The sequence below is a fragment of the Patiria miniata genome, unplaced genomic scaffold (assembly GCF_015706575.1).
Source record: "Patiria miniata isolate m_02_andy unplaced genomic scaffold, ASM1570657v1 HiC_scaffold_19, whole genome shotgun sequence".
In the NCBI taxonomy this organism is placed as follows: domain Eukaryota; kingdom Metazoa; phylum Echinodermata; class Asteroidea; order Valvatida; family Asterinidae; genus Patiria; species Patiria miniata.
Genome location: NW_024037057.1, coordinates 80,060 through 105,150, shown reverse-complemented (window position 1 = coordinate 105,150; position 25,091 = coordinate 80,060). Strand labels below are relative to the sequence as shown.

Below are 25,091 nucleotides of genomic sequence, written 5' to 3'. Positions count from 1 at the left end.
TGAAACAAAATTAGAAGGAACTTTAATCATGCAGGAATCACATCAGTACATGATTGCTAGTCATATTAAAAAAAAAACACAATTATTAACTGTTTGTTAAAGCTTCAAGTTCATTTAGATAAATTATCAAATGTTTTCATGCTGCGTACGATGATCAAGTTAATTTAGCTAGAATATCAGATATGACTTCGAATAATCAGCCTAGTGCAAAAGTACGTGGTCCATTGTTGAGCTCACTTGCACGATCGGTCAATGCCCAACGCTCGGCCTGGCTGACAATCATGGGCAAACTGTCAAGGCTTTATTATGTTGACCCTGCTTCGGAACATTGAGTTACCATCTAATGAAAATACATGTATAATATAGATTTGACATTAGATATAAAAAATAACAAATCACAACAGTTCCTTGGAATCATATCGGATTTATGACAACAAATAATTTCTGAAATCTTCGGTGCAATCAAAACAAAAATATGAGGGAAAGTGTTGGTTAGAAATTAGACAAAGTCTTCACGTATGGGGGTTCATTTTTGAGCGTATTTCACGCACGTGCTAATTGATCGGTCAATCGTGTCCAACGCTCGCCCTGGCTGGCCAGGGAGCATGAGGTACCGGGTTTGGTTTTCTCGTGCAAGACCATGGAGACAAATTTTGATTTCTATGCCAACAAACTAAATTTCGGGACCATATCGTTGTCATGCTGCTGTAGTTTATATGTTTTTTTTTGTTTTTGTTTTTTACTTTTTACTCTTTTTTTTGGCCGTTCGCGACCATTACTGCTGTAGTTTTAGGCCGTGGTTATCCATCCCTTTTGCCGGATAAGACCGTGAGTGGCCGGGCAAACTAGTTATCGGTTCGCGGGCGCATCCGGCGTCCATTTACGACATGTATTATTCGTTTTTGATTTTTCCTCTAAATATTTGTTGTATTGCCAATAATGACTGCCTGTTTATGTTACACTCATGGTTGATTGTGCCCAGTTGACTCACTGGTGCCAAACACCACTGAGTTTACCCATGGTTTACCTGCCACACAATCGAGGTGTGATGCTTTCAGGCTGCTCTATAAACTCTGACATCCTTTTCTTCTGAAAGTTGCTCTATGGATTAAGGAAGTAAATGTATGGTGTTTCATGCCGTCACGCTGCAAAGTAAAAAAAAAAAAAAAAAGAGCTTCCCTTTTTTTGTTTAAGTTATCTTTTTTTTACCAGAAAATTGTTTGGTCTGGTTTGGGTTGGCTTCGCTGAAAATTGCTTTTCTTCACCGCATATTTTGAACGCACGAAATTTATAAATCAAACGCAAGGCCCCACTGTTTCCGATTTTCTTTAACAACTACACAATAAAGTACATGATGTTTATCTCTTTCAATTTTCTTTGAAATAAACATTTCCCAGCACATATACTTAAGAAAAAACATGACGACACGTACATGACGGCCCGCGGCCTTCCCATAGCAAGTGGCAGGAAACCATTTTCTTTGTGTAGGTTTTATTTCAAGAATTTGCATAATAAGAATCACACCTCTGTGGTGCAATCTGAGGCAATTTTGAACACTTAAAAAAAACAGTTGAGGCATCGTAAAGAGACGATACCCGTACAGTTACTGGTACAAACTTTCTTTCTTTTCGGTTTTTTTTTTTTTTTTTTTTTTTTAAACAAACACACACGCACACAGACCCACCCAGACGGTGGCCTACAAATAGAATGCCCATCTTGTCCATGATCATGATCTATAAATTATTGCATAGTATAAGTTATAGAGCAAAGACCAAGTAATGTTCTAACGACCCAAGGAGTTCGAAATTCCCGGGCCATAAAATGCAGCCAATTAGCGTTATCTCTAACCCCATACACAAGGCACAGCGACTATGCTCCAACCATCCAACCAACAAAACAACACCGGATCTGCGTTGCGTAACATACATCACACCTTCCAGCACCCCGTCAATAAACAGTCGGACCAATCCTGGCGTGAGGCGCCAGAATTGAAATCCATGTCAGGCTTTCAGCTCGAACCATGGAGGAAGTTGCCTGAATATGGACAAGAAGATTATTAAGCAGTCAAGAAAGCTTCAAACGAGGGGAAAGTGATGGTAAGTTCTAGTTTCTACAATTCCTTGCTCTCGTCTGATATTTTATACCATATAGCTAATGACAAACATGACAAAGTATAACTATAAATATGAATGCAGAAAAAGATTTGTTCCTATCTAGACTAAATCCAACCTCCAGCTATAATTATAAAGCATGGATTGGTTACTGTATCCTGGCAATTCTACCGGCATGACCGATAAAATGCACCATGTACTTTTTGTTTTTGGTGTTAAGCGAAACATTTGCGCACTGCCGATTATGACCGCCATATGTGAGATGCGTATGCCTCAATTAGCATACATACTCCAGGCATGATTTAAGGAACTCCTCCATAAAAATGATAGTAAGACCATGGAGGTAGAATTAGATTATAAGAGGCCATTTAGAATACATGTAGTCACATGTTAAAAAGTTTCGACTTGGTTTATCAAATTTCTCGAAATAACTGAAAATCGAAATTCAGCAAGCAGCCGTTAAACAATCGACATCATCTGCCCCCGGATCCACCGTGTGGCATAGGGCTTTAGGAATGCCCAATAAATATACAATTGTACCACCCTTTGATATCTTTTACTTTTAGACATTTCTTTTACTTTTCTAATTTCTTTTGAACAGAAATGTGGAGGATGACTGGAGAATACGAGATTTCAGGCGGATCCAGGGTTCTGTTTTCTCCAGACACCTATGACAATAAAGTGCCGGCACATCACAAACGTCTTCAGCTTCAACATGCAGGTACAGATTGTTTTCATCCAGTAGCAATAACAGTGTCTGGATCTGAGACAATTTACCTGAAATGAAGCACACAATGCTCATACTGTATGCCTTAATAGATTGGGTCGATCGTCATAATTTTTGTGACATGTTTAAATGGGCATTCCGGCCTGTAATCCCTGACAAATTCATGTTGTAGATTGTTTACTTATCCTTTCCAAATGTCTGGTTATAAAAGGGAAATATATATGTCATACTGTTCCCAAGAAAACATGGGTTGTTCACTGGCATGGGCGTCGCGAGGGGGGGGGGGGGTGCCAGCTTGGGGGGGGGGGGGGGGCGCTTGCCCCCTTGGAAAAGCAAACAAAAAAGGAGAAAAAAGGGGGACAGAAGAAAGAAAAGGACTCTTGAAGTCATATTGCTGTTAATTATTTAATGGGTCGGAGGGGGTAATGTCCCTGCCCACCCTCGAAAAATGATAAATCGAGAATATGCTGGAAACTATACCTTATATTAATTTTGTTTGGCCTTATAACAAAGCTATAAACCCCTCTCAATCATAGATGGCCATCTTTACACTTGAAAAGAGATTCGCTCCCCCCCCCCTCCGCTTTTTGATTTTACGGAGGCCAAGTGTCCGGAAAACAAATCTGTGTACAATGTCACCATGGATGTGCCAGTGCCCTTTTCAAAACTTTACCCCCCCCCCCCTCCCCAATAAAAATGACCGTGCTATGCCACTGCGGTAGATGCCTAAGAAAATATTACATAAGTTAGTACCGGGGGTATTTCTGAATATACATGTCCTCTCACTTTATTTATTTATTTGTTTATTTATTATTTATATATTTAGATATGATGTCGATGGTAAAAGCCTTCTGGAGGAAAGATGGTTTCCATGCCACTTTATATTCTGATGACGAGTATGCTTGTTGATGGCCACATCGTTGTCCGTATCTTTACTCAAGATATCCCTGACGAAGATCGGGTGGTAGATCTGACAAAGAGTGGTAAGTAACATGCTGGCATTGACCCATGTTCCTGGTTGCTATCTCATTTTGACAACTACTTAGAAAAGACGTAGTGGACCTCAAACTGGTTTCATAAATCACAGTTGACCCATTCCAGAGCTAATATAACTTCTATTGCCATGATGGAAAATGCAACTTGAAAAACGAACACAGAAACATATCTCTTTAGCAATGACCCTGACAAGAATTGTGAAAGATAATCGTCGTGTCCGATAGTGAATGGCAATTTAATAAAACAAAAGTGCATTATTTACAGGAAGTTAAGCTGTCACGTAAAAGTTCTGCACAATTTTGACAGCTCGTTATCCACTGGTGAAATACTTTACTAGATTCATCCTTGCTAATTCGTGCTCGACCAACTCGTATTCTCCAACCAACTCGTATAATCCAACCAACATGGATTTGAGCATAATTTTGTTAAGAGAGTATGCATATTTCTGGTTAACTTTGAATTATTGGAAGATAATGCTGCACATGGTGTCTCTTCCAGTAGATGTACATAAAGGTTGAATTGAAACTCCAAATAATGTTTAATTATCCAAATGTTTGCATTAATTTCTTAACAGGCGAAGCAACTCTTGCTGCACGGCGGGAGTCAAACGGCAGACAAAATGTCGTTGACGTACAGCCACAAGAGGTTTTTAGAGGCAGCTGAAGGTCAAAGTGGCTGCCCTCATGCAGGTGAGGGCAGAGGAGGAAAGCCAGAGCGAGGACAATGGCAGCACCTCATTGAAAGACAGTCTTTGTAACCATAAGCATTAATGGGCAGTCTATCGTAATTATTCACTACTAAGTATGTTCAGCATGACTATAAGCGTACCCATTTTTATCAGAGTCCAGAAGTGTGGCTACTGAAAAATATCTGAAAATTAATCGTAAGAGATAGATACCTGTATTGCAGTGGGAAGTTTTGATACATTGGTGAATCCATGGTATAGATTTACATGTAATACTAATCATGCTTGGCATGAAGTAGACATAGGCCTACCAATGTCATCAGTCCGCAAATGTGGCAGCTAAAAATATGATAATATGAACATTAATCGTATGAGATACATACCCGTATAGATGATCATATGAAGTGTTTTAATTGAAGGCCATTCTTTTGTCAATTTGTGACAAAAAATGGCCTTTTCTGATTTTCAGAGCTTAATTACTTCTTGTTAACTGCTGATTCATCTGGGGCCAATTTCATAGAGCTGCTTAAGCACAAAATTTGCTTCAGCACAAAAAAAATCTTGCTTTATATAATCAGGTTACCGGCCAAAACTCCCTTCGATTGTTATGCTAAGTAAACAACAGCTAAATACCAGTCACAAGCAAGGGCGGATCCGGGGGGGGGGCCAAAGGGGGCCATGCAATGAGTACACCACCATCTTTTCCTCAAAAAAACATTGGTTAAAGTGGTCAGAAATTGCCTCAGATCGCACAGAGCATCTAGAATCCAACAAATTTTCGGGGCCCTTAAGCGGGCCCCGAACCCCACGCCGTAATATTTTGGACCAAATTTTTTGGGGCACCAATTTTTTTTTTGGCCCCCCTTCCCCCAAAAAATTGTGTTCTGGATCCGCCCTTGGTCACAAGCAATGTACATCGCATGGAGTTTTGGCGGGTTACGTGATTTTACTGAGCAATGTTTTTTCGTGCTCAATAAAATTTTGTGCTTAAGCAGCTCTATGAAATTGGGCCCAGGTTAGTACTTGTTACTCCCTACCTCAATGTACTGATGCTACCATATAAAATGTAAAATATTAGGAGTCATCATCAAATTATAACTTGTGACATTACACATGAAAATGTTTTTGAGCCTATACCGGAAACTTTTCACTCTTTCCTCCAAAGTTCTGACACACGCACTCATACTCACTTGAGAGTAAGATTACTCTTTACAGTATGCACAAACGTTAAATAATGTACATGTACACCCTCTGCTTTTTGGAATTGTTTTGTGGTCACGTGTGTTGCACTTTGATCGGTTACATGTGTGCCATAATTATAGTTATGCTTATGCAAGAAAAGACTAACGTATGAAAATTGTTGGGACATTTTACAGCTTTTCCTTTGAGAGCAACAGTTTAGTGAACAATAATCATTAGTATTACATCGCACAAAACAATCTCCATAAAAACTGATTGAGGTTCAATTTTTGAAGATAATTCATAACAAAGTTTTAATAATAAGTAATGTATCAATCATACATGTATTTGGCTATTTACTTAGGGTAAATAAAATAACGGGATTTTATATCATTTGAAGTACCTCAGTATTAAGTGTTCAATTTTTGCAGTGAGCTTGCATTTCATTGATAGTTCGAATCTAACTGTTATGGAAGGACACAAACAATTCTGGATAATATCCAAAGTTCTATCCAAATATCTCTAGTTGAGCTGCGCTACTTAGATGTAAATGTTAAGTTCAGAGAAAAATAGCTCAGAGAAAGCCCACTTAACAGTGTAGACTACAATGCCGGGATAATATTATCCCAAAAGACCCAGCTATAAACATCACAAAATTCACCGATGGATAACATTATCCAGAGACCCTACTGACTTCATTGCTGGGATAATATTATCCTAAAGAAACCCCTCTACATCAGGAGATAATATTATCCCAAGCCCTGCTCACTTCATTGCTGGGATAATATTATCCCAGAGTGACCACACTGCATCAGGAGATAATATTATCCCAAGCCCTACTGACTACACTGCTGGGATAATATTATCCCAGAGAGACCCCACTGCATCAGGAGATAATATTATCCCAAGCCCTACGGACTGCACTGCTGGGATAATATTATCCCAGAGAGACCCCACTGCATCAGGAGATAATATTATCCCAAGCCCTACTGACTTCACTGCTGGGATAATACTATCCCAGAGAGACCCCACTGCATCAGGAGATAATATTATCCCAAGCCCTACTGACTGCACTGCTGGGATAATATTATCCCAGAGAAACCCCACTGCATCAGGAGATTATCCCAAGGCCTGCTCATTGCTTTGCTTGGATACTACTATCCCAGAGAGACCCCCACTAGATCAGGAGATAATATTATCCCAAGCCCTGCTGTTCTTTTCAGAACCACACATACTCAGAAAAGAGATTTATTCACATGGTGCTACCACAAACTTATTTGTCTTGGAATAATATTATCCCAGAGAGACCGCACTTCATCAAGAGATAATATTATCCCAAGCCCTACTGACTTCACTGTGCGGATATTATCACAGAGAGACCCCCAATGCATCAAGAGATAATATTATCTCAAGCCCTTCTGACTGACGAGATAATACTACATGTACATGTACATGTACATTGAAACTCATCCACGCAAATGGTATGGACTTCGATTCTGGGTTAATAATCATCACAGAAAGATCCCCCTTCACGCTGCAGATTTCAATGTTGGGGTAATATCCTAGAGAAACACCATTTTGTGGACAAATTATCATTGTCCTTAAGCCGTCCCACCTTTATTGAAGCACTATCAGTTGATGCGTAATACTCACTCCGTTGATAACAATGAATGAACAGGCAATACCCACCTCATGTCGAATCGTATACTGCTACTTCAGGTTCTTTCCCCCACCACCAGAACCCAATTTCTGAATTGTTCCTTAAATAGAGAGGACATTTCTCGACATTTGATGGCATGAGAGGACAGTGCCATTTTTAACACACAATTTTATCTTTGTTTCAATTTCAGAAAAGGAAAAATGCCTTTTACTCTTTGAAAAATGCGTGAAAATATATCTTAGCACAAATTCCACGAAAAATTGCAAAAAAATTAGTTCACATTGGTTCACTTTGGTAATACCGGCTGTTATATGTCCTTTTCAAGATCGCCTTACGGAGCCTTCCTCACAAACATTTATAGGCGTATCTAATTTCAAACATTTACAGGTTTGAGTCACAACATCAATATAACATCACTAAACTCCTTTCACCCCTCCCTGCAGTTATATGAAATATCTGGGTTATTCTTTCAAATGAGAACGTTTTCTCTATTACATCCGAAATCCATAATTGTGTTCCCCTCCCGCTAACATCACCCCCTTCCTTATCCCCCCCCCCCCCACCATTGACCCCCCACTCACATCACTCTCATTTGTTCCTTCGTGCCCCATCTTCTCCCCCTACATTCGCTTTCAGCTTCACCTTTTACCAAACTTCATTCCTTGAGCCCTCCTTTGTGTTTCTCACTCCACCCTGCATGCTTGTGTTTTAAGCTGCATGCTTGTTTCTGGTACCACAGCTAATGTACAGTCGCCCTCCAAGTGATTACGAATAGCAAACCACCTAACCAACAAATACAAATTCGTTTCAAATCACACTTAAAAATACTTGAATGGCAAAGTACCAAGGTAACAGTGACAGGCAAAAAGTCACACTTTGGACCCGTGACCGATGTCGCAATAGTCTATTTCACATTGGCGATAATAGTCCTACATTGTCAATCGAATCTTCATACTGCACCTTTTTAAGGAGTAAATTTCACCCCTCCAGGAACTCCACGTAATTGCTCGGTAGTCGTTTCGTTCTTCCAAGGATGAATTGAAGTAGAAACCGTTCAAGTTTGCATAGGAACAAATATTGTACCACCAACCACCTTTCTCATCCTCTGCGCAATTGAACCAATCCAGGTTGTCATTGTCCTTATCCTTTGTTGAAAATAGCTGACCGTTATGTTTGAACAGAGAGTCACCCGCTGTGCTTTTCTCATTGTATGAATGGTATCTCAGACGGTAATCTTGTCCTGTAATTTGAAAGTCTGCGTACTCGGCCCACGCTGTGTTGCCGACCCAGTCTTCAACATCGATTCGAAGATCCCAAGATCCCAGAGTATTACTCAAGGTGCGCAAGTTGTCGTTGCCGAGCCAAAACTCACCAGCCAAGTCCCCAAAGCCCACGCGGTAGTCAGCCCAGCCGCGGTAGAAGTCGACACTGCCATCCTGACGCCTCTGAATGACAAGCCAGCCTCCACCGTCGGTCTCCATGTCGCAGTACACCCTCAGACCATCAGCGAACCCGTCGGGGAATATCGTATAGATACCGCTCACGTAACCTGCCTTCAGAAAACTCTGGCAATCGCTGTTAGCTGCAACAGACAACTCAGATGTGTCTCCATTAATACCTTCAAAGTACACGCTCGCGTAGTCTGCAACGAAGTTATTGGGAACATCGGTCCGTGTGGCATTATTCAGATCACATACTCCGCTGGGTTGATAGAAGTTGGCCGATTTGCACGCAGGCAAGGAGTGACACGTGCTGACACAAGTGACACGACTACCAACCGAACCTGACCACATTGTGGCATTTGTCAGTGCTCGATTTTCAGCAGCAACGAACGTTTGTGACAATGGCTGCCGAGTGCATATTGTTTCTCCAGATACCTTCAGTATAGGCCTAAAACTGGTAAAAACGAAGAACACGATCGCCATACTCAAGGCAAGTCCTGCTTTAGAGGAGCCCTTCTGATAACGTGCTCCATCCATGGCGGCAGTGTTAGTTCTGGAAAGACCAGTCTCGAAACCAAGCCCGTTCGAATAGTTACTACACAGCGTAGCTTAGTGATCGATAATTAAGGGAAAACAAATTCTGCAGCAAATGGCAGCTGTAAGACTATTACTTATGACAATGCTTAAGCCAAATCTCTTTCCCGTGAAAGAAAAAAAACACGTCTGCGTGGGAAAAACAGAACATTGTGTTCAGTGTCTTTGACAGATTAAAAGAAGCACACGATATATATTTGTTATCGGATCGCTATAAGTCGCTCTCAATCTGTGACAGATTTTCACCGACAGAAATAGCCCATTGTTAAATGACCCAATTATTGTTAATTGTCCAGCTATCGTTCTTTAGAATTCTTTACCGCAGCTTATGGATTAATAAATAATCACTTTCGTTGTCATGTAGATTTTGAAGATAGGAATTAGGAAACGTTCATGCATAGAAGCTGAACCAGGATAATTTGGAACAATGAATTTGGGTCAACCAGTACACAACAATTTGGTCTATCAGGGTGTTTTTGTAGCATATAACGATAATTGGCAGTAAGTCCACAGATTTTGTCGTCGAATATTCAGCGCACGATTCAAAAACGGTCAAAGGTTAACTCTTTAAGAGTTAACCTTGCTGGGAATTTAACATGCTGGGAATGGCAAATTATCTCAAATATATGTTATCAAATAAAATAACAAGCAGAGTGACCGTTTTAGCCAATTTTCGGCTAACTTTGACAGTTTAAAAAAAAAAAAAACGAGTTTGACAGACAATTTGACAAAATGGATTTTTTGGGCAGATTCCTGGCAGAATAACTTGACAGAAAAACAGCAAATTTTCCTAAAAAAATTGTACATTTGGTTGCAAAAGCTTCAATCTTTTTTTTCAAACAAACCCCTGCAAAATAGGGCAGGTTGCCTGGTCTGGGTGTTGAGGTTCACTGACGCAACTGCGTTGTGCCTGAAATTTACGCAATTTCATATTATCTTTATGTGGCTATAAATTGTTTATAAATTTGAACTTTTAATTCATTAAGGCAATATTACAACATCTGCATGTGATTCAAGGTATTTTAAGTGTATTTCGAGTAATTCGGTGGAATTTGGCAGATTTTTGACAAATCTGACAGATTTTTGAAGTGCATTTAGCACAATTTAGTCATGACCTTACGGTCACCCTGATAACAAGTCAGATCACAAATAAAAGCGGTGAACGTTGACACAAGAGCGGCTTCGTCACGGTTTCTTCGAAAAGCTTTCACTCGACCTGAACTTGGATGGCTGGGTGATAAACTTGCGACTGATTCCAAATGTGATTAAACTCTTAAGTTCACGTAAGAACATGTACAATGTATACCGAACAATAGGGATCATTTAAAATGGTGCAGGTACGGGATACGTTTGAGGCTCAGAAAAACTTGCTGATTATATGTTATTTTCCATGTGATTAATCCAACAGACCCAAATATCATTCGAATTGTCATTGTCGCTGTACACGAAGTTAATTCTTGAAGTTAACACTCCGCAATTTATGTACCAAAAAAAAAAAAAGCGCAGACGGTATTTCTTCCAAGAGACTTGAAAAACTCCATACTTGGTCTAGGCTGTAACTTCAAGTTTGCCTTACTGCTTAATGCTTACTGGTCCCGTAACCCACCGGGGTCTTAGGGGCGCTGCATGGATGAGCGTTGGTTTAACTGGTTCCACATCTGACGGTCGTGAGCAAGGGCCTGTGTTGTGGCACAACTTTCACTGGTCCATTCGGCGATGTTGTCTATCCACTTTTTCCTCTGTCTGCCCCGTCTCCTCCTTCCCTGCACTGTACCTTGGAGGATGGTCTTTGACAATCCGCTTGCTCTCGTTACATGTCCGTACCACCTCAGTTTCCTTTTCTTCACCGTGGTCAGTAGATCTTCATACCGGCTGACATGTTGTCTCATCATACAAATCCAAGCACTGGATTGCTGTGAAAGTATACGACCACAATACAATCCTTGACACACGGACAGATTGGAAAATTCTTACCACACTTACAACTTAACCTAGTAGTTGTCTCACAGAGAGACTGAAATCCCGTACCTTAATTTTGCTGTCTCATGTTAACTGCGTGGGCGCGCGAGGTCTGGATGTCATAGCATTGACGTATTTGCAAAAAGTGGTTTCTACTGCAACAAAAAAAACATGTTAGTAATTCGAGCTTCAGTTTTTATTTAGCGCACAGTTACAAAAGCAAACCCAGTGGGTCATTTACAACAGTTGCCGGTAACCCACAGATCCTGCGTTCACCTTACTAAGAACATAATTTTCCTGCATTCTAACTAAGGCAATTTGAAAATAAATGTTTTCCCCATTCTACACAACATTTGTCTCAGGCTGGACGGGGGGGGGGGGGGGGGGGGGGGGGGGGCAAATCCGCCACTGCGTAGTCAATGGCAGGGAAAGTCAAGAGTGTAACAGGTTCCAATCCTCGGCTTCTGCATCGCCAGCTGCTCCATGGATGAGGTGTTGACGCACCTATTTTTCGTAGGTGGAATTTTGTGTTTGTTTGTTTTCTCGAGAAACTATGCGAGCAGCTATATAGCCCATAAAGCCTCCTATGATATGCACGAAATGCCGACTTTTTAGACACCCCCTTCCCGTACGTATGGCTTACGCAGTGTCCCCCCCCCCCCCCATTCCATATGTTGGGGCAAAAAGATAGATGTCCGGTACATACACTGTATGTTTTCGGTGTGGCCATCTGTTCTCATTATTAAAAACCAAAGAAATGATGTTACAATGATAACTCAAGCTTACTCAAATAACCAGATTTTCTTTTGATTATTTAAAAATTCTTATTTCCATGTAGGCCTTGTGAATGCTCAAAGGATTATGCTAAAAAGATTTGCCTTTGAGAAATGTCTTGCTTAAGACTGATACTATCCAGTCAGTTTGCTTAAATCACATATCTATAAAATAAACTATAGTCTATAATTTTTATTTAGTACGACTTAAGACTGAAAATATCCAGTCAGTTTGCTCAAATCACATACAATGACTTCCCAGCAGAGAAGCAATAACCACAAATTAATTATGGGATCATTGACGTCAATACATTAATATGTATCGTTGATCGTTCCACGATCTGACCTATCTCAGTTTTTGCCATTTCGAGAAAAACGCAATTGAAGTTGGGCCTATTTTGCATCCACTCTTTCACCCAGAACACTAATTTTTGTTGACTCATTTTTTATATAAAATAAAGTTGGATAGTTGAATTATGATTTTAAATTGCTTCTAAGGCAAAAACTCATCACTACCAGGTGGAAAATAGGCGCCAAATCCATGTCACTTCGTGAACATTTCGTTTTCATATTTCATGCGCACGAACGGCGACCTATCAAGATAGGTCACTTCGTGAAAATTTAATTTTCATTCGATCTTGCGTGCGAACGGCGACCTATCCCAGTCAGTCCGCAGCGCACTGAAAAGCTGCTCATTTTACGTGCGCTCGAGAAACTATGCGAGCAGCTATATAGCCCATAAAGCCTCCTATGATATGCACGAAATGCCGACTTTTTAGACACCCCCTTCCCGTACGTATGGCATACGCAGTGCCCCCCCCCCTTCCCCATTCCATATGTTGGGGCAAAAAGATAGATGTCCGGTACATACACTGTATGTTTTCGGTGTGGCTGTTCTTGCACAGTATAATGTACGTGTATACGTGTACATGTATAGTTCATGTACATGTACATTTTGTTGTACACCACACAGCATTACAAATGCTTAGTACACTTGCTGACTATAATATTGTTGAAAGAGTCTTTTATTTGTAAACGTCGCGGTTTCCACATTTTTTTCTTCAGCAGTGATCGTCAATGGATCACAATTATTCAGTAGTTTAAGGGAAAATTATGTTTATTCATGAGAAAAGAACAACTTTTTTTTTTTTTATTTTATTTTATTTTTTTTTTAATAAACCAGTATATGTAGCTTGCTAGTATAACTTATAAGTTTGGACCCCATAAGACAAAGGCCAATTAGGTCATTAGGATTAAAACAATAGGATTTTATTGATTGATTGATTTTTTTTTTTTTACCAAACCAGTATACATGTGCAAATGTAACCACTCACTAAAATATTCGGGGGCCTGTGCACTGTTTATACATGTTTTTTGTATAATCAATGTGGCTTCTCCACCCTTTTTTCTTTGACAGTCATATTTTTAATTGAAACAACAAAAAACAAATACATGTACGTGTACATGTATTACTAAAACTTGAGACTTGCACCGTAGTACATGTACATGTACATGTTTATGCAGCTCTGTGAGTTGTTCTTAAGATTTTGAGTCACTTTCGGACCCCATAGGCCATCTGTTCTCATTATTAAAAACCAAAGAAATGATGTTACAATGATAACTCAAGCTTACTCAAATAACCAGATTTTCTTTTGATTATTTAAAAATTCTTATTTCCATGTAGGCCTTGTGAATGCTCAAAGGATTATGCTAAAAAGATTTGCCTTTGAGAAATGTCTTGCTTAAGACTGATACTATCCAGTCAGTTTGCTTAAATCACATATCTATAAAATAAACTATAGTCTATAATTTTATTTAGTACGACTTAAGACTGAAAATATCCAGTCAGTTTGCTCAAATCACATACAATGACTTCCCAGCAGAGAAGCAATAACCACAAATTAATTATGGGATCATTGACGTCAATACATTAATATGTATCGTTGATCGTTCCACGATCTGACCTATCTCAGTTTTTGCCATTTCGAGAAAAACGCAATTGAAGTTGGGCCTATTTTGCATCCACTCTTTCACCCAGAACACTAATTTTTGTTGACTCATTTTTTATATAAAATAAAGTTGGATAGTTGAATTATGATTTTAAATTGCTTCTAAGGCAAAAACTCATCACTACCAGGTGGAAAATAGGCGCCAAATCCATGTCACTTCGTGAACATTTCGTTTTCATATTTCATGCGCACGAACGGCGACCTATCAAGATAGGTCACTTCGTGAAAATTTAATTTTCATTCGATCTTGCGTGCGAACGGCGACCTATCCCAGTCAGTCCGCAGCGCACTGAAAAGCTGCTCATTTTACGTGCGCTCGAGAAACTATGCGAGCAGCTATATAGCCCATAAAGCCTCCTATGATATGCACGAAATGCCGACTTTTTAGACACCCCCTTCCCGTACGTATGGCATACGCAGTGCCCCCCCCCCCCCCCCCCCTTCCCCATTCCATATGTTGGGGCAAAAAGATAGATGTCCGGTACATACACTGTATGTTTTCGGTGTGGCTGTTCTTGCACAGTATAATGTACGTGTATACGTGTACATGTATAGTTCATGTACATGTACATTTTGTTGTACACCACACAGCATTACAAATGCTTAGTACACTTGCTGACTATAATATTGTTGAAAGAGTCTTTTATTTGTAAACGTCGCGGTTTCCACATTTTTTTCTTCAGCAGTGATCGTCAATGGATCACAATTATTCAGTAGTTTAAGGGAAAATTATGTTTATTCATGAGAAAAGAACAACTTTTTTTTTTTTTATTTTATTTTTTTTTTTTTTTAATAAACCAGTATATGTAGCTTGCTAGTATAACTTATAAGTTTGGACCCCATAAGACAAAGGCCAATTAGGTCATTAGGATTAAAACAATAGGATTTTATTGATTGATTGATTTTTTTTTTTTTTACCAAACCAGTATACATGTGCAAATGTAACCACTCACTAAAATATTCGGGGGCCTGTGCACTGTTTATACATGTTTTTTTGTATAATCAATGTGGCTTCTCCACCCTTTTTTCTTTGACAGTCATATTTTTAATTGAAACAACAAAAAACAAATACATGTACGTGTACATGTATTACTAAAACTTGAGACTTGCACCGTAGTACATGTACATGTACATGTTTATGCAGCTCTGTGAGTTGTTCTTAAGATTTTGAGTCACTTTCGGACCCCATAGGCCATCTGTTCTCATTATTAAAAACCAAAGAAATGATGTTACAATGATAACTCAAGCTTACTCAAATAACCATATTTTCTTTTGATTATTTAAAAATTCTTATTTCCATGTAGGCCTTGTGAATGCTCAAAGGATTATGCTAAAAAGATTTGCCTTTGAGAAATGTCTTGCTTAAGACTGATAATATCCAGTCAGTTTGCTTAAATCACATATCTATAAAATAAACTATAGTCTATAATTTTTATTTAGTACGACTTAAGACTGAAAATATCCAGTCAGTTTGCTCAAATCACATACAATGACTTCCCAGCAGAGAAGCAATAACCACAAATTAATTATGGGATCATTGACGTCAATACATTAATATGTATCGTTGATCGTTCCACGATCTGACCTATCTCAGTTTTTGCCATTTCGAGAAAAACGCAATTGAAGTTTGGCCTATTTTGCATCCACTCTTTCACCCAGAACACTAATTTTTGTTGACTCAGTTTTTATATAAAATAAAGTTGGATAGTTGAATTATGATTTTAAATTGCTTCTAAGGCAAAAACTCATCACTACCAGGTGGAAAATAGGCGCCAAATCCATGTCACTTCGTGAACATTTCGTTTTCATATTTCATGCGCACGAACGGCGACCTATCAAGATAGGTCACTTCGTGAAAATTTAATTTTCATTCGATCTTGCGTGCGAACGGCGACCTATCCCAGTCAGTCCGCAGCGCACTGAAAAGCTGCTCATTTTACGTGCGCTCGAGAAACTATGCGAGCAGCTATATAGCCCATAAAGCCTCCTATGATATGCACGAAATGCCGACTTTTTAGACACCCCCTTCCCGTACGTATGGCATACGCAGTGTCCCCCCCCCCCCCTTCCCCATTCCATATGTTGGGGCAAAAAGATAGATGTCCTGTACATACACTGTATGTTTTCGGTGTGGCTGTTCTTCCACAGTATAATGTACGTGTATACGTGTACATGTATAGTTCATGTACATGTACATTTTGTTGTACACCACACAGCATTACAGATGCTTAGTACACTTGCTGACTATAATATTGTTGAAAGAGTCTTTTATTTGTAAACGTCGCGGTTTCCACATTTTTTTCTTCAGCAGTGATCGTCAATGGATCACAATTATTCAGTAGTTTAAGGGAAAATTATGTTTATTCATGAGAAAAGAACAACGTTTTTATTTTTAATTTTTTTTTTTATTTTTTTTAATAAACCAGTATATGTAGCTTGCTAGTATAACTTATAAGTTTGGACCCCATAAGACAAAGGCCAATTAGGTCATTAGGATTAAAACAATAGGATTTTATTGATTGATTGATTTTTTTTTTTTTTTACCAAACCAGTATACATGTGCAAATGTAACCACTCACTAAAATATTCGGGGGCCTGTACACTGTTTATACATGATTTTTTGTATAATCAATGTGGCTTCTCCACCTTTTTTTCTTTGACAGTCATATTTTTAATTGAAACAACAAAAAACAAATACATGTACGTGTACATGTATTACTAAAACTTGAGACTTGCACCGTAGTACATGTACATGTACATGTTTATGCAGCTCTGTGAGTTGTTCTTAAGATTTTGAGTCACTTTCGGACCCCATAGGCCATCTGTTCTCATTATTAAAAACCAAAGAAATGATGTTACAATGATAACTCAAGCTTACTCAAATAACCAGATTTTCTTTTGATTATTTAAAAATTCTTATTTCCATGTAGGCCTTGTGAATGCTCAAAGGATTATGCTAAAAAGATTTGCCTTTGAGAAATGTCTTGCTTAAGACTGATAATATCCAGTCAGTTTGCTTAAATCACATATCTATAAAATAAACTATAGTCTATAATTTTTATTTAGTACGACTTAAGACTGAAAATATCCAATCAGTTTGCTCAAATCACATACAATGACTTCCCAGCAGAGAAGCAATAACCACAAATTAATTATGGGATCATTGACGTCAATACATTAATATGTATCGTTGATCGTTCCACGATCTGACCTATCTCAGTTTTTGCCATTTCGAGAAAAACGCAATTGAAGTTGGGCCTATTTTGCATCCACTCTTTCACCCAGAACACTAATTTTTGTTGACTCAGTTTTTATATAAAATAAAGTTGGATAGTTGAATTATGATTTTAAATTGTTTCTAAGGCAAAAACTCATCACTGCCAGGTGAAAAATAGGCGCCAAATCCATGTCACTTCGTGAACATTTCGTTTTCATATTTCATGCGCACGAACGGCGACCTATCAAGATAGGTCACTTCGTGAAAACTTAATTTTCATTCGATCATGCGTGCGAACGGCGACCTATCCCAGTCAGTCCGCAGCGCACTGAAAAGCTGCTCATTTTACGTGCGCTGTATGCATGGCATTCCGGTGCGTGACCTCGTTTTGAATACTTAATGAGCTGTCGACGACGCATGGAATTTGGTCCGAAATATCTATTTTATTTGTCAACTATCAATATTATGTAAATTTTCTTTTAGATAGAGAACCATTCTGTTATATTATCAAATCAGATTGGAAATTACGTGAAATTTAGAGGGAGAAATTTAATTGTAGTTTTTAAATACGGCGTGTCCTGTGTCACTATTCTATCCTCCAGCTTAACTACGCTCAAAAACTATCATTCCACAGGAGCTCGCACGTTCAACAGCAGTTTGAAATTACGCAAAAAATACCGCTAACATACCATCATATCAATCAGAGTGCCTTAACTCTGTTCCCCTTCCCTTTAGGCGTTGACGCTTCAGAGGAAATGGTAGCGGTGGCCGTTAAGACCAACTCTGCACCAAACGTAACATACAGTCAATGGGACGCCCGAGCCGTGGGAGACAACCAAGACTGGCGAGAGGGATTCGACAAAGCTGTCTGTTTTTTCGTTCTTCACTGGTTTCCCGAGCAGACCCAAGCGCTCCGTAGCATCTCGGCGTGTCTGAAGCCGGGCGGGCAGGCACTTTTGATCATCGACAACCACGATGACCTCTTCATTTTAAACCAAGTGACTTCCTTCTTGAAAAGTCACGAGAAGTGGGGTGCTTTTGTCCAGGTACATGTATAATTAAACAGTTATCCTTCCGAATTCATTTGGATCAAACTTTTTGGGGATTAGTTTTGTTGTTTGGTTTGCGTATAGATCGAGAGGCATTCATAATCCGGGTCGAATATTAGACCGATAAAAATTGTTAACTATACAGCGTTGCTGATTTCGTCTTAACGTAGGGGTCCAACAGCATAGAATCAAGTACCAAGTGGTAGAACGGCACGGCGGTCGGGTCATGAAGACGGCTTACGGCACCATCCGCGCACTCGAAGAGTACAGAAAACGAAAACAAGTTGGGCGTGATCTAATATGCAAAAATATGCAAATGAGATGCAGTCGCATCAGTGTTTCCACAACCGGTCTTCGAATGCAAAGCTTTAATACTCAAATTGCACATGGCAGAGTAAAGTGTCCATTAACCAACAAACCAAGGGCGGATCCAGAACACAATTTTGGAGGGGGCCAAACAAAATTTTGGTCCCCCAAAAAGTGGGTCCAAAAATGACGGCGTGGGATTCGGGGTCAGCTTAAGGGCCCCGAATTTCTTTTGGATTCTAGATTGTCTGTGGTGCAATATGAGGCAATTTCTGACCACTTTAACCATTTTTTTTAAGGAAAAGAAGGTGGTGTACTCATTGCCTACCTTTATTGTGACGTCACTTAAAAAAAAAACAAGAACAGGGGTTTGTTTGGGGGCGAGGGGCATGGCCCTCTCCCCCCCCCGTATCCGCCCTTGCAACAAACCAACCCACCACCCTCACCCACCCACCCACCAATAAGCAGCTCAAGCCCACTGCGTGTTTCACACCGCCGTGAGAAAAATTGAAAATCAGATGTTAGTGTTCGCCTGTACCACCGCCCTACAAACCTCAGACGCTGGGATACTCTGATGAATTCACGCTCTGATTGGTTGGTTTTGCGTGACCTGTGTGCTGCGCGTCATCACGGTCATGACTCTGCAAGGTTTTAAACGTTCGTTTAAGACCGAGTCACTACTCTTTTATTCCAGTTAAGAGATGTTTTTTTTTGTGTTGAAAAGCGTAATAACGTAAGAAATTCTGTAAAACTTATCTGTGTAGTAAATTTACAATTCCCGTCAGGCTCCGTTTCGAATCGCAAACGGTCAGGTTGCATTATACGACGCTCATAATTTTGTCCACATGATCCGCTATGAAACAGTAAATCACATCCGGTATGGAATGCGCGCATTTCTATGAGAAGTTTTCCGATAGCATTTGCGCACATTGTCTAACTGCGGACTTGAACATCTGCAGCCATATGCTTTATACATAGGTCATGTGTCACTTCATTCGCAAGATTCTGTGAAGCTCATCGATCAGCGTAACCCAGCGTTCTGTATGCAGGGCGGGGGGTACTAACGAAATGTTAGTGGTAGCCCAACGTGACTCATGGGGGCGCAATTACCCAACGTGTAAGTTTACAGTCAATTAACAAGCTGACAGTTATATAGTCCGTTTAATTTAGAATAAAACAGGAGCTGACCTAGAAGAAATTGCAATTAAATGTATTTTAATGCTATAGGACGCTAAAGAATTTCATCATGGAGTGAAGAAGTGCTTTTGTTCACTTTTTCTCTACTACTTTTTCATCATACGTAAACAGTCGTATGGAGAGCGTCATGTTTTCTTTTGCGTCCGTTACTGGTCAGAATATCCGTTCACATCACGTATGAGACTTCGCGAGACACGACTGATCACAGCATACGACTTTTTTATGTCAACCAATTATTAAAATATATGTTAATTTGCTCTTCCGCACAATACTATAGGATATTTTCTTGGAAAAAAAAATCAGGAAATTTGAGATTTTTTTTACTGCCTGAATTATTTATTGGTTAAACTATATCACTTTGTGCTCAATATACCATTTGTTTCATGTCGCGAGACACGACTGATCACAGCAAACGACTTTTTTATGTCAACCAATTATTAAAATATATGGTAATTTGCTCTTCCGCACAATACTATAGGATATTTTCTTGGAAAAAAAAATCAGGAAATTTGAGATTTTTTTTACTGCCTGAATTATTTATTGGTTAAACTATATCACTTTGTGCTCAATAAACCATTTGTTTCATGGAAAAACTTGACATAAACAGGTCTACTTGATACAAGGGCGGGAAACCAATTGAAGTAAAATTTCAGGTGTCTACCGCACTAGGCCGGAGTCTAATTTTAAATTATTAGGGAAAATATCCGAAATCCGAGATTCGTGTAATCCTTTTGTGATGCGTTTAGGTCATCGGCATAACTTATAAATAAGATATAAATTGTCCAAAAAAATGAACGTATACTCGAAAAACTTTATGAAGACAAATTAACGGGATTAAAATCTGGAATGAAATTTTAGCTGAATTCTGAGCTTTAGAGAAAAAAAATTAGGCAGCGTGACAAGTGTATTATTTCTATAAGTAATAAACGAGCTCCCGATCAAAGTCTTAGTCGGAGGGCAGAGGTGGACCATGCCAATCATCTTTTTGAATAGTAATAACAAACCGAGGTCTGTTTCATTCCGAAAGAATCATTTCGTCGGGACCCAAGCAGTGTTGTAGGTCTTGAGACCGGTCTTGGTCTCGACCCGGTCTCGAGACCACTTTTTGCTGGTCTCGATCTCGGTCTCGGGAGCTGTGGTCTCGGTCTCGGTCTCGGGAGCTGTGGTCTCGGTCTTGGTCTCAGTCTCGGTCCCTCATTTTGAAGTATTCCTCAAAAATTAAAATCCCGGTCAGAAAAAAACTTTAAAATCCATATCTGGCTACCACCTCGCAAATTTTGGGTCTACAATGTACAAGTCCATATTCCATTACGGAAATTATAAAAAAAAATATTCAACATTTTCTAGCTTTTTAAAAAAATCAAGTACACAAGTCTTGGTAGAACTAGAAGTTAAGTCCTATATTTATTTTAGAAAAAAGAGGCCCAATGTCAAATTATTAAAATTGCATCTTTAAATATCCGTTAGAAGTCCTAGCTCAAACCAAGGAGTGACTGTGGAGTTCAGGATCAGAGTTCCTATAACAGATGAAACATCTGCCTTTAACTTTTTACTTTTGTCAAGATTGGGTGCAGACAACATATCACAGCCCATATTTCTAAAGTGTAACTACTTTTTGCTCAAGTAAGGTGTCATGTATCAAGTTTTTAACACTGCCACTGGTCCAAATTTTGTCTGTAATCTTCGTGATTAGAAAGGTTTCGGTCTCGGTCTCGGACCATTTCGGTCTCGGTCTCGGTCTCGGTCTCGAAACTTCAGGTCTCGGTCTTGGTCTCGGTCTCGGACTATCCGGTCTCGACTACAACACTGGACTCAAGTATGCTTTTCTGGAGTAGTGCATTTCACTCTTGAAAAGCGGCGGCGGAACACCTTTCAAACTGCAAAAACCTTAAACACTGATAGTATCTATATCAGACCATGGGTATAACACGTTTACACCCCTGGTCCTATATAGATACCACCATTGTTGAATTTACACCACAGTTTTTGCAGTGTAGTGCCCTGTATAAAATGAAGACTTGAAACAGTCGTCTGCTGCACTCGCATGAGGTCATGCATCCTAAGCATTAGCATATACAGACATGTAAATCGAAGTAAGTCACCAGACGAGTTGTTTGAGGACAAAATGTCCCAAATTTTAATCTTAAGAAAAATGATTAAAAACACCCTTCCATTCCATAGAATGAGATTTTTCACATGGTGTTTGTGTATTTATTTAAAGTCGTTTGACGCTTGAATGGTTTCTATTGCAATTTGTTCTAGGTCTTAACTTACATTGACCGGACTAGTGTTAAAAATGCGTGGAAAGACCTTATTTAAAGCCTCAATCAATGATGTTAACTAAAGAGGAGTAAAAATTACATGCCGGCCTTTTTGACACAGACAGAACGGTAACAGAGGTGTTTTGCCTTGGCTTTTGTCTTTCAGGACTACAAGTCATCACTGTTCATGTGGAACCTATCAGTTCAAGAAACGCAGAAAGTCTTCAAAGAGTGTGGCTGGGCCGAGGCTAAGTGTGAAGTGCGGAGACACGAACTGCTCCTGTCTGAAATTCAGTTAAAATGTAAGCTTCTGCAAACAAAATGGATTGCTTTCGAACCACACGTATGATTAAAAGAGTGCAATCAACAATTTTATTTTAATACCAGTACCAGGGAAGTGAACGAAATCGAAGAGGCTATAGCAGTATCAACGATATCAACCGAAGACGTTTTAGCCCAGACTTTATCAATCAAAAGGGCCTTATTTTTGTCTCGCCTGAACTTTGTTCAGGAAAGAGACTATGCAATCACTTTGTCTGTCTGTGTGTGTGTGCGTGTGTAAACACCGGCAATCGTGGACGTAGGACAACAGAATTGGGCGCAAACAATACGTCCACGATTGACCGAACGTTCACTATCTCAAATCGTGTACAAAACCAATGAGAGCTGTCGCTAAAAAGTTAACAGTACAAACAAAGGAAAGATGATTAGGGACAATGGGGCGTCCACGATTGCTGGTATTTACACACGTGTGTGCGTGTGTGAGTATGGGTGGGTGCGTTTGTTTATGGTGTAAATCGAGGACACACACACATCATCGGTGAATCGAGGTCAGAAACCGAATCAAGGACTCCTCAGTTGGAAAACGTGTGCAAAACCAATCATCGGAGAGCTGTTGCGAAAAAGTACAAACAAAGGAAAAGGGAAGCGGAACAAAAGCAAATCCTCGATTTACACCATAAACAAACGTGTGGGTGGGTGGGTACGTGTTCATCTGTTTAAACCGTAGACGAAAAATACCAGAGAACAAAAGAGAACAATATCGTCCACTATTCCCAGCATACTTCCGCGATTGGGGTCGTGTACAAAACCTATGGGAGTCTTTCTAAAAAGTACAAACAAAAGAGGGACAATAGGACGTCCACGCTCGACGGTGAACACACAGTGTGCGTGTCTGGGTGTGCATGTATGTATGTATGTAGTATACATGTATGTGGTATTTTGGTTAAAGTTTCGTAAAATTGGTCTCATTTCAAAACTTCACAACCTTCATAATGATACTGAGGTCAAAGATCACATACCAAGGTGAAAGGTCATATGAGGTCAAGTTTTATAATTGCCTGAATATGTAAAATTGGTCTTATTTCAAAAGTTAAAGTCCAGTTGCAACCAAACTTGGGTCATAGATGCAACAAATGTCTTTGGTCAAACACCAAGGTCAAAGGTAACTCTTTACAGATAATCGCGAAAGCAGGCAAGACACATGGTTCGAGACCCATCTCGTTTTTTTTCAAGATTGAGACACTGTAACGACACAGTTATGGAGTTAAAAACAAACGGAATTGAAGTATAAAACGCATGTTGTTAAAGATTGCCATCATTTTAAACTTACATCTCTTTAATTGACACTTCGTTTGTTTATTAATTTGTAAGGCCATATCCCATAAGTTACGCAGTTTCAGCGCCCTCAATCGCAAAAAAGATGCCTTTTCTCTGCAAAGTGTTGAACATTGGCGTTTAATTCAAATGTTGCTGGGTTTTTTCTTTTAATATAGCATAATGGTTTAATGAACTAGTTTGAGTATGGATACAGATAAAGAAGAACTGGTTAATTCACTGCCCATAATTAAAGAAAAATAGTGGGATCGTAAAATATTTTACTCATTAATTCTGCACATTGAAGACTAAGTTCTTTGTTTTTTCAATCTCTTTATTGACTATCGTGCTATTCAATCAGAAGGTGCACACGCTTGTGCACGCGTAAATCGCCTGGATTTTTCTTCTTTCTTTTCAACAGTGTTATTGAAGACAAATCTTGGAGAAACGCAGTTGATACCAGCGGCAGCGCTGGAGGATTATTTGCAAGACCTGTGGCAGTGGGCGTTGGATCGCTATGGGGATAAGTCTCAGCCCAGACATGTCCTCTACGGTTATGAATCTATGGTCGTGCACGCTTGGAAATAAGACTTGAAACCCTGTGGCGTTTTTCACTTTCAAGGATTTTGTTTGTGCCTTATTTTGATATTTTTTTTCAGGTTCAGTAGAATCTTTCCTCGTGGTTGTAGTAAAAAACATGAAAAACATTACGCGTATTAAATTGTTTAATGGTTTCAAAAATGATGTTTTATCTTCTCAACATTTTGTGTAAGTACAAAAAGATTGTATTAATAAGGGAATACAAATGTGTTTGGCCGGTTTTAAACCCAATGTTAGGAGTCCGGACGCTGTTAAGGACTCGAGCCGGTCAACCAATACAAGAGTAAAAGGGATGGATTTCATAGGAGTCAAATTTCATATTACACTGGCAAAGAAGACGCCAGCCGGTTGTTTTATCTACCTTTTACGACCGGCCACGTGACGGGCTCCCAACCAATAGGAATGGGTAAACTTAGGTATTTATGAATTGTACCTGGTCTCTTCATGCCACATTGGTGGCTGCTGACTGTTTGTTTGTTTGTTTGTTTTTGTTTTTGTTTTTTTCATGTAAACGTTATCAACTAACAATTTGTTTTAAAATAAATCACTTGCTTCGTAAGCAGTTATGATTATACAGTTTGATATTTCTGTAAGATAACATTTACTAATGTTGATCTGGAATCTTAAAATTTAGTCACCCAAATAGCACTGTTGGCAGGCGGAGCCGAATGAAGACCGAGTTTTGGAAAATCTCGGTAAGGGTCGTCAAATTCAAAAAAGTACGTGATGC

At 39.4% G+C, this 25,091-nt stretch overlaps 2 protein-coding genes and 1 long non-coding RNA gene across 3 annotated transcripts; 2 read left to right on the top strand and 1 right to left on the bottom strand.

Annotated features, from left to right (window-relative positions):
- The first annotated feature begins 1,214 nt into the window (after positions 1–1,214).
- LOC119725248 lies at positions 1,215–5,060 on the top strand. The gene is made up of 4 exons (XR_005270698.1): positions 1,215–2,096; positions 2,713–2,832; positions 3,665–3,821; positions 4,409–5,060. It is a non-coding gene; the product is annotated as an uncharacterized LOC119725248 (long non-coding RNA).
- A 3,189-nt stretch (positions 5,061–8,249) lies between these two features.
- LOC119725971 (microfibril-associated glycoprotein 4-like) lies at positions 8,250–9,151 on the bottom strand. The gene has a single exon (XM_038197597.1). It carries the CDS (start codon positions 9,149–9,151, stop codon positions 8,288–8,290), a length of 864 nt encoding a protein of 287 aa, XP_038053525.1. The 3' UTR covers positions 8,250–8,287.
- Positions 9,152–11,773: 2,622 nt separating this feature from the next.
- LOC119725965 (juvenile hormone acid O-methyltransferase-like) lies at positions 11,774–24,457 on the top strand. Its single transcript, XM_038197591.1, has 4 exons — positions 11,774–11,800; positions 18,088–18,398; positions 22,332–22,467; positions 24,183–24,457. The coding sequence occupies exons 2-4, from the start codon at positions 18,108–18,110 to the stop codon at positions 24,347–24,349; spliced, it is 594 nt and encodes a 197-aa protein (XP_038053519.1). The 5' UTR covers positions 11,774–11,800; positions 18,088–18,107; the 3' UTR covers positions 24,350–24,457.
- The last annotated feature ends 634 nt before the right edge of the window (positions 24,458–25,091 follow it).

What these genes read in the sequence shown, in the direction of transcription:
- LOC119725965 (XM_038197591.1), top strand. Translation starts at nt 18,108, where the DNA reads ATGGTAGCGGTGGCCGTTAAGACCAACTCTGCACCAAACGTAACATAC. An exon ending in AGTGGGGTGCTTTTGTCCAG is followed by an intron (nt 18,399 to 22,331) that starts GTACATGTATAA and finishes TTTGTCTTTCAG; the next exon opens with GACTACAAGTCATCACTGTT. An exon ending in GTCTGAAATTCAGTTAAAAT is followed by an intron (nt 22,468 to 24,182) that starts GTAAGCTTCTGC and finishes TCTTTTCAACAG; the next exon opens with TGTTATTGAAGACAAATCTT.
- LOC119725971 (XM_038197597.1), bottom strand. Translation starts at nt 9,151, where the DNA reads ATGTGGTCAGGTTCGGTTGGTAGTCGTGTCACTTGTGTCAGCACGTGT.